Source organism: Notolabrus celidotus, chromosome 13, assembly GCF_009762535.1.
Source record: "Notolabrus celidotus isolate fNotCel1 chromosome 13, fNotCel1.pri, whole genome shotgun sequence".
Classification (NCBI taxonomy): domain Eukaryota; kingdom Metazoa; phylum Chordata; class Actinopteri; order Labriformes; family Labridae; genus Notolabrus; species Notolabrus celidotus.
Window position 1 is genome coordinate 34,145,758 of NC_048284.1, and position 9,842 is coordinate 34,155,599.

General features: G+C 44.6%; 1 protein-coding gene across 1 annotated transcript in view; it reads right to left on the reverse strand.

Annotated features, from left to right (window-relative positions):
- The window catches only part of cnih3 (cornichon family AMPA receptor auxiliary protein 3), a 148,493-nt gene extending 139,019 nt beyond the window's left edge, over positions 1–9,474 (reverse strand). Inside the window, exon 1 of the mRNA XM_034700215.1 lies at positions 8,784–9,474. Within this exon, the coding sequence (XP_034556106.1) occupies positions 8,784–8,861 (78 nt within the window). The 5' untranslated portion in view covers positions 8,862–9,474. The remainder of the gene's footprint in view (positions 1–8,783) is intronic.
- Between the last annotated feature and the right edge of the window lie 368 nt (positions 9,475–9,842).

Genomic DNA, 9,842 nt, shown 5'->3' on the forward strand with positions numbered 1-9,842 from the left:
CGGGCCACCACCAGTGCAGAGCTTGCTCAGGAATGGCAGCAGGCAGGTGTGAGTGCATCTGCACGCACATTGAGGCGATGACTTTTGGAGGAAGGCCTGGTGTCAAGGAGGGCAGCAAAGAAGCCACTTCTCTCCAGTAAAAACATCAGGGACAGACTGATATTCTGCAGAAGGTACAGGGACTGGACTGCTGAGGACTGGGGTAAAGTCATTTTCTCTGATGAATCCCCTTTCCGATTGTTTGGGGCATCTGGAGGAAGGCTTGTTCGGAGAAGACGAGGTGAGCGCTGCCATCAGTCCTGTCTCTTGCCAACAGTGAAGCATCCTGAGACCGTTCATGTGTGGGGTTGCTTTTCGGTCAAGGGAGTGGGCTCTCTCACAATCTTGCCTAAAAACACAGCCATGAATAAAGAATGGTACCAGAACGTCCTCCGAGAGCAACTTCTCCCAACCATCCAAGGGCAGTTTGGTGATGAAGAATGCCTTTTCCAGCATAATGGAGCACCTTGCCATAAAGCAAAAGTCATAACAAAATGGCTCGGGGAACAAAACATTAAGATTTTGGGCCCTTGGCCAGGAAACTCCCCAGATCTTAATCCCATTGAGAACTTGTGGTCAATCCTCAAGAGGCGGGTGGACAATCAAAAACCCACAAATTCTGACAAACTCCAAGCATTGATTATGCAAGAATGGACTGCCATCAGTCAGGATTTGGTCCAGAAGTTGATTGACAGCATGCCAGGGAGAATTGCAGAGGTCTTGAAAAAGAAGGGTCAACACTGCAAATATTGACTTATTGCATGAATTCTGTGTAATTCTCAATAAAAGCTTTTGATACTTATGAAATGCTTCTAATTGTATTTCATTATACCATAGAAACATCTGACAAAAACACCTAAAAACCCTGAAGCAGCAGACTTTGTGAAAATGTAATATTTGTGTCATTCTCAAAACTTTTGGCCATGACTGTACACCCAGACGAGGATTTATAGATTTCAAAAGAACACTTACTGGAGAAAACAAGTCCAGTGGGAAACCCAGCTGTGTGGTCCATCATGTCACTCTGCTGTTCTGCCCTCTGCCACATGGCCTGGACAGCCTCTACATCATATCTGTGCCACCCCAGGCTTTCCCGTCTATCAGCAGTGCATCTGAGGACTGTGTTGCTCACTCCCAGCTTTAATAACACTTCAGGCCCATTAGGGACAGTGGTTACAATGGAGGAGAATCACCCAAGCAGAGTCAGCCTGTCGAAGCACTAAGCTGTAAAGCCTGGGGGAGGGGGCAGTTCACCTTGTAGGTTAATTAAAACGGCGTCCTAATTGCTTCCTACGAGCACGTTTGGTGTTATATTCCATGTAATGTGATTCTGCTGATTGTTGCATCTGTTTGAAGACAAGTATCGAACATGTCGTTTTAATCCACATTGGGAATACTTTGGCCTGCCAAGTCATCAATATTTAACACGATCAATACATGTGTGAAAAAATAAACTGCTGATCTGTAAGAGTCATTGCATAGAGACTGAATCTGCTGACTTGACTCTGCCTGAACAAGATGAGGAAGTTATGTCATATCGAATGTGATGATAACTTCTCTTGCATCGTCTTTAAAGGACTCACTCACTCAGGAGCAGGGATACAAAAAGAGATCTGATCTTTGAAAAGAGGGGGAGAAACAAGCTGAGGTTTGTGATGCATTTCTAAATGCAATGAATAAAGTAGTAAATGACTACCTCTCACATTTAAAACATTAGTGATGACTCAGAAACAACATGGTCTGAGTTATTAAAATTCAAGGCATTATGAGGTTCAGTGGCTTAATGACAATGTCTGGAAATTCATGTTGAACCTTAGTTACTGTAGCAGATATTATGTGACAAACATGACAAAATGAGTAGCATGTAATGCTACAAATGCTGTGCCCAAAGGATATATTGGTAGATTTGATCATCGAATTCAGTTTCACTTTGTGTCTAGTTTATGATAGAGTGGTTTCATGGAATGAGCACATTCTGATCTTTCCTCAAATTAGCACCTACCCTGGCTCCCAATCAAGCAGCAACCTCCAGTCTCAAAATATGAAGCCAATGCAGAAGTGCTAAAAACTGCAGTTCATCAAACATCCACTAGAGGCTGGCTGTAGAAACACCAGAAACCACATACACACCCATTCAAAGAAGACGATCTTTACAGCAGAAATAAACATGTTTACAGCCTGGTTCAAAAAACGAGTGTAGTCTGGTTAGCTCATTTCTCTATCGGCACACACTGTACGGGGGGTGGATTTATTCATAACATGTCAATTTGGAAGATATAAATATAACAAGTTTTCCATTACGAGAGGCACAGCTGACTTGATTGACAGGCGGGAACACTGTAGCCATTGGTGAGGAGGCTCAGACCCCGCCTCTTTGCATCACACTAGCTCGACAGCAGTTTGGTTGAGTTCGGCATTTCCAATATGGCTGCCACCAATGATCGGCTTCAAAACAGCTCCCCAGAAACAGATGGGTGACGTCACGGATACTACGTCCATTATTTATACAGTCTATGGTTGGCACCCTGTAGCTTTTGACGAGGAGGCTAAAGGCCCGCCTCTTCACCTCAGACTAGGTCGGATGAAGTTAGGTTGAGTTCAGCATTTCCAATATGGCTGCCGCCAATGATCAGCTTCAAAACAGCGTTTCAGAAACAGATGGGTGACGTCACGGATACCACGTCCATTAATAAGTCTACCCTCCCCATACTGCACCAATTCCACTTCAAGGTCCTGCTCAAGCCCTCAATAACCTCACCCCCTCAAATGCCACTCTCCATCTTGCCGCCTCAGATCTTCAGATGCAGACCTCCTGTCCCCCCCATCAAAAAGACCAAACAACACACCTTGGGGGACAGAGGCTTTAACATCGCTGCCCGTACCCTCTGGATATCTCTCCCTCCAAACATCCACAACTCTGACTCACTTCAATCCTTTAAAAACCACCTCAGGACCTTCCTCTTCAAAAGACGCCTACAACACGTGACCTCTGACCCTCCACATCTCTGTTTGATGTATTGTTTTTCCTTTAAACCTACTCTTACATTACTCATAAGCAGGTTCAGGGATACTCAAAGTTGGAGATAGATAAAACAAAGTTAGTGTGTCTCAGTTTTCTCATGTCAGGCTCATGGAGGAGCATCATATCAGTGCAAACGTGGGGAATAGAGAGAATCAGTCCTATTCAGGGAGCTTCTCTGCTTCAAAACAAGTTGATGAAAAATGTATCAAGCCACTGAAAACGAGTGGAGAAGTAGAAAAGGCACATACATGAGAGCTAATTAACTTGAGATGTTGGTGTGATTGATTATGACCCATTAATTAGAGGTTTGTGCGGAGCTGTGTGCACTCATTAGTCATTCCCTGACTTGCATGACTCAGATGCTAATGTTACCTTTTGCCACACATTAATGTGTGAGAGTCAGATCAATTCTTCACGCCTTTGTTTCCTTTTCTCTGAAGACTGTCATCGTTTCCTCATCTGACTGTTATAAAGTATAGTGCACAAACTGCAATGTTATATCCATTAAAACTAGAATACTCTGAACCATTTTTCAGAAATAGAGGACCAAGTTTTATGCAATTTATGTAAAACTGCAAGATAATTAAATCCCTGTCTCATCTTTTGAAGCTTGTACTGTTTGTAACAGCCACAAGGCTTCATCCAGGCCGTCTTTGATCCCTCCTTACACGCTCTGAACTCAAAATGTACACTATGAGACCCTCATATCAGTCCGTCCTGCACGGCGGATACAGGAGAGAACGTTCTGGATGCATATCAAAATTGTGAATTAGTGTAACACAGGACTTCCACCCGAACCGCCTCCTATCAGCTGCGGACCGGCTCCATGCTCTCTCGTCCGTCAACACCCACCGGTTGTGTTTTCAGAAAGCAGCACGGAGCAGGACCTCCGGACAGCTGGAGTCATGTTCCCACAGTAATCACTGAATCAAGGATTTTCCTCCTCCTCCTCTCCTCATCTATGTTGTCTTTCTGGTCCTCTGAAAACCTCTGACCTGTTGACTCCAGGCCTGGCTCCGCTCATCATGACTTTGGTTTGTTGTTGTAGTTAAGTGAAATACGATCTGGTGATAACACAGAGTGTTTTATTCTGAAAATTAACCGGATGTTTTCATTTTGTTTTGGTGAAACCTGATTTCCTGTCCCGCTCCATCTGCTCTGTTGAGATTGATGCGTCGTGCTCCGGCATCCGGCAAAAATAGAAGTCTTGTGTATCTGATCCGGAGGACTCTGACCTGCCGGATCAGAGACGCAGCCGGAACGCAACGGAGTGGATCCAGTGGAAGTTAACACATTGACTAGAATAGAAACCTATCAGATCTGGTGCTGTGACGGATCGGAGACAGATCGAGACGGACCGGACTTGGAATTTGGCCGTTACACTGACAAATGATGCTGCCCTCTGATGAGCTCCTGATGTACAAACCAGACAGGAAGTATATGGACTGTCTTCATAAAGAGCTTTAGTCTTCTGACCACTCAAAGTGCTTTTATATTACATCACATTCATCCATTCACACCTCATTCCTACACTGATATTAGTGGTGCAACGGATCATCGTTGATCCGTGATCCGTACGGATGCCTCTCCACGGTTCGGCACGGACGTGGTCCGCGGATCGGTTGATGAAAAAAGTTGCGCGTGTTCACGTGATGACCGTTCAATCCACTCTCACTCGTCAAGCGCAGCGGTAGTCATGGTAAGTGAAGGAGCAGAGGAACTTGAAAAACCTCCTGCATCTTGTAAGTCACATGTATGGGAGCATTTTGGTTTCCCTGTGAAATACAGTGAACGCTGAATGTGCTTGAGCCACGTTATGAAATTCAGTCACGCACCCACTAGACCAGAGGCCGTCAATACACGGCCCGCGGGCCACATCCGGCCGCCTATTTATGGCCCCCGAACTGTTATCCCTTCACTCTGTGTTTTGGTCGGGTCACCGTGTGTTTACCGGGACTTGTCTCCATGTCAGATACGCAGACAGGCTGTTACTGGGTCACTTAGAGTCCACTGCTGTGAGTGCAATTTTTAACTTTCACTTTGGTTTATGAAGCAGTTCACATATTGGCACTTTGCCAGCTGTAGGACTCTAGAATGCACGAAAACGGTGTGTTCACAGTTTGCAGCTCAAAGAAAAGTGGACGGTGAAAATCAGCAAATGAAAGAAGAATGGAGTGAAACTTTTGAAGTTCCTCTGCTCCTTCACTTGCCATGACATGAAATGCAGTGAATGAGGCAGGACTGGGCCCACAGATAGGGTGCTTTGCACAAGCAGTACATTTTGAGTTGAATCTTGTTTTTATTTAATGGGCAAAAGTTTACAAGGGTTTTACAAATAAATGGAGGACAAAGTTAGATTTGTCTTGTCTTCTTTTTTTTCTTTTTTTTTTTTGCTGATCCGAAAAATGATCCGATCCGTGACTCAAAACCGTGATCCGATCCGAACCGTAAGTTGTTTGATCCGTTGCACCCCTAACTGATATCAGAGGCTGATGTGAACAGAGTCCATCAGTATTAACTAATCCCATTCACACACTGCTACCACAGCCACCGGGGGCAGTACAGGGTTAAGTGTCTTGCCTAAGTACTAGGGATGTACATTTTAAATATTCTCCATGATTGATCTTTGGAAATGTTAACGATCAATTATTGATTAGTCAAAAACAATGCCAAATACGTTTTTTCCCCCCTAAATTATATTTTCCACAGCAACAAAGTGCATATAACTGACGAGATTGAATACGGGTACATGTTTAACACTGACTATCAACGATCAGGCTCATAAAAATATTCTCTGTGGACATAAAGTCTTATAAAGTGAAGGCTGAGACTACTGATTGTGGTTTTGCTGCATCAAGAGAACTGAACAGAAAAGAACTTCAGACTCACAGAGTCCAGTTTTCTGTCTACTCGTTCTTATTGAGAATAATAAACATGTGTATTCTGTCAGGTGTCAGCCGGGAGTGCAACCGGGTCATAATCAGTCCAGCTGCAGAAAAGCTCAGACGGCTCTGATGTTGCTGCTCTGCAAACATAGCGTACGAGCAATTCCCACCAGTCTGTTAGCTTTGTATCTAAAGGTGGAGAAATGTCCTGTTTAAAGTTGTCAACCTTTGTGTCTGTGTCGCTGTTGGCAGCAGTTTTGTATTGACCCTCTTTAAAAAGCGCTCATGGAGACCAAGCGGCAACCTCCGGTCTAAAAATATGAGTCAATGTGGAAGTATTAAAAGCTGCAGTTCATCGTGGATTCGCTTGAGGCTGGCTCTGGAAGTACCGGAAGTCACATACACATGAATGGGAAAAGGACGATCTTTGCAGCATTAATAAACATGTTTACAGCCTGGTTCAAAAGATGAGTGTAGTCTGGATAGCTAATTTCTCAATGTCCTCTCACTGTGAGGGGAAGATATTGAGATTACTAGTCCTCCAATCAGAGGCACAGCTGCCTTCAGGAACACTGCAGCTGTTGGCTGGGAGGCTCAAAGCCCGCCTCTTTACGTCACACTGGCTCCACAGAAGCAATATGGCTGCCGCAGCCGACTGGCTTCAAAACAGCGTTCAGAAACAGATGGGTGACGTCACGGATACTACGTCCATATTTTTTACAGTCTATGGTAGAGACCTGACGCACAGCCACAGCCGCCAGCTGAGCGTCTCCGCTATGTGCAACACCTTTGACAGCTGATTCACTGAAACATGCTTTAAATTAAAACACCTCCCTGATAGATGAGTGTAATATGAGTCCACATGATGTTTGTTCCACGTGATGGAAAATTAAAAACAAAAATGTGTGTTTCGAGTAATTTCTTAACAATCAATCAATCAATACTCGATTCATTGTTTACATCTCTATTTAGGTACACTTTGGCATGTGGACAGCCACACCTGGGATTGAACCCCCAACTTGAGAAAAAGCCAACTCTCCCACACTGATCAACTCACCCCTCACGAGTTTGACAGAAAAGATATAAAGCTGCAGATGACAACATTTTACCATCGCAAGAAAGCCCAAGAAATATATCTGTCTGATTGCGAGGGAACTAAATTGCAAACATTTTTTTGTCATAGCAACATATTGAAACAATAATCATTCCACTTCTTGTTTAGTTACTACGGTGTGCTACAGACATGCCTGCTGCTATCCGTCTCACCACTATCATCTCTCTCTCTTCATCTCCCTCTATCCCTCTCTCCAACACGGTCTCAGCAGATGTGTGTCTAACATGAGTCTGGTCCTGCTGGAGGTTTCTGCCTGTTAAAGGAAGCTCTGCTCATGGTGGATTAAGATGAGATCACACTGAGTCCTGTCTGTAAGATGGGACTGGATCTGATCCTGTCTTGATGTTGGGTCTTTGTTTATAATAGAACATAGAGTACGGTCTAGACCTGCTCTGTTTGGAAAGAGTCTGAGGAGAATGTGTTTTGGGATTTGGTGCTTTATAAATAAAGATTGATTGATTAGTTACACTGACTGGTTTGATTCAACCCTCCTGATGCTGCTAAAAACAAACCTTTTGATCAAATGCCCAGTTTGACACCAGGGTTCAGTTTTTCCAGTTGTTACAAGGAAAACTTCTCCATATTAAAGAGAAGGACGTGACAGAGAGATGGATACCTGCCAGAGCAGCTGATAGAAGTGTAACAGCCAAGATGTCCCTGCACTTTGCAGGTGGCTGATGTTAATGTGCAGCCTGGGCTCTGCCTAACACTTCCACCGCTCCATATATTCCCACCTAAGAGCTGCTTCCCAATTATGTTCCTGTGCAATGTGGAGCCTAAGCTTATTATGTTGCATGTCTGTGTGTCACTGAATGAGAACAAGTGGAGGAGGCATCTCCTCTGTTTTTGCTGTCTTAAGCAGAATGCAGCAAAAGCCTGGTGCGATTTGGATTATCGCTGAACCACAAAATCATGTGTTCCATTGTGATCCTTCCACTCGTGCTGGATTCATATGTAATATAAAGTGACAGAGATGTTCTTGTCTCTTAACCATGAATCAAGAATAACTGAGATGGTTTCCAGTGTCTGGCTGACGAGCAGGCAGCCCAACTATTAACTGTAATTGCCAGTATCAGCTTCCACATGCATAAGGTCTGTTGCTGTTTCTATGCAAAAAGGCAGTCTCTGGGCGATAGGCAGAAAGTCCTGACCCAAATCTGTCTTTACATAAGGCTCTGCATGATGGAGATGTTGCTCAGGGAGCAAATAATTAGATTATTTAAACATCGTAATACAGTCAGTCATATTAGCAGTGGTGTGTAGCTCGGGCTCCATTAAAGGCAGAGGGCACAGAGCTGGGAGGATGAGAGAGGGGAGATTACACTCTACAAGATTTCCTAATTGATCCAGAAGGAAGGCACTTTAATTGATCTTGTTTGCAGCACAGGGTTGCAGGCATTTCTCCATCAAACTGCATGATCCTGCAGAGCAGCCCAATCAGAGGAGAACTGCTCAAGTAATGACAAAGTGCTGGAAACGGTGGATGAACGGCGGAGCAGGAGCCGAGAAACAGGTGTACACCTGCCACATCAAAAACCCCGCGATGACACACGCTGTGCATAAAATACACATTTCAATTAAATGAAGGCGCAGAGCTCGAGACTGATTGCGCGCTGATATCACACCTGGCATCAGGAATACACACATCCCTGATGATTCGATCAATCATTGGTCATCAAACACAAGAAGCAGACACTCGAAATAAAGCTATTTCAATACTTACGTGCCATATTGCAAAGAAGATCAGGGACACACAGAGGACCAGAGACAGCATGTAGCAGAAGGCAGCGAACGTGAACATAATTGAAAAGGGGAAACGGCTGATAATTTCCCAAAAAATAAGACCCCACGAAAAAACATCTAAAAGAAAAAAAAAGGGGGGCTGGGGGGGAGTCCAGGAGAAAGTTCTCACGGTGCCATGACAAGCCGATGAGGTACCAGCACCATGTTTTCGCCCCTCACTGTTTTTGCAACAAATTGTTGCAGAAAGAGCTCCGCAGATGACCAGCCGTGCGTCCTTCCACCCAGCAGCAGCAGCAGCAGCAGCGATGTGACGCGAGGCTCCTCTTAAATCAGTGCACTTTGCATGCTCACTGCTCGGTCTCCACAGGGTTGGTGAGGTGACCAAGGAATAGCGAAAAAAAGGCAGCAGGCTCCTCTGAGATGAAGGGAGTTAATAAGAGGAGGTTTTGCGCCACAGCATGCCGGGGAGGTGAATGTTTAGGTGATCCATTCGGCAGTGGCGGAAGGAGCTCTGACGTGTCGGAGCTGCTGCTGTGGTGATGGTGGTGGTGATCATTTTGAGGCAAGCTCCTTGCCAATTAATGCACAGGGCGTTATTAAATCCTGGTCCCTCTCCCAGACGAGCGTGTCAACAGAAGCGTGTGCACAGGACGCAGCTTTCTGCGCTGTCTGCGCTTAAACAGGTGGATTTAAAAGAGCAGCAGCCATTCTGTAGATCCGTGTAGGTAGTGTTGGTGATGTGTGTTAGTGTATGTAGTTAATATGTGCGCGTATTTCTGTTTTTACCATAACTTTATATCCAGGTCTGCAGGGCTGTGTGTGGAATCTGGAACATTTGGATCTAAAAGGTCCAGAAACATTTGAAATATTGACGCATTATTCTGGATTCACTGATTGATCCTCTTATGAGAAGAATACTTTGTGTGGAATTCTGTCTTCTGAGTCTGCTACCGTTTCAGAATCACTGAATTGATGTTTAACTGTGCACACAAAGACACTCACAAAAAAAGTACACATTCAGTCACCCAGCAGACACACC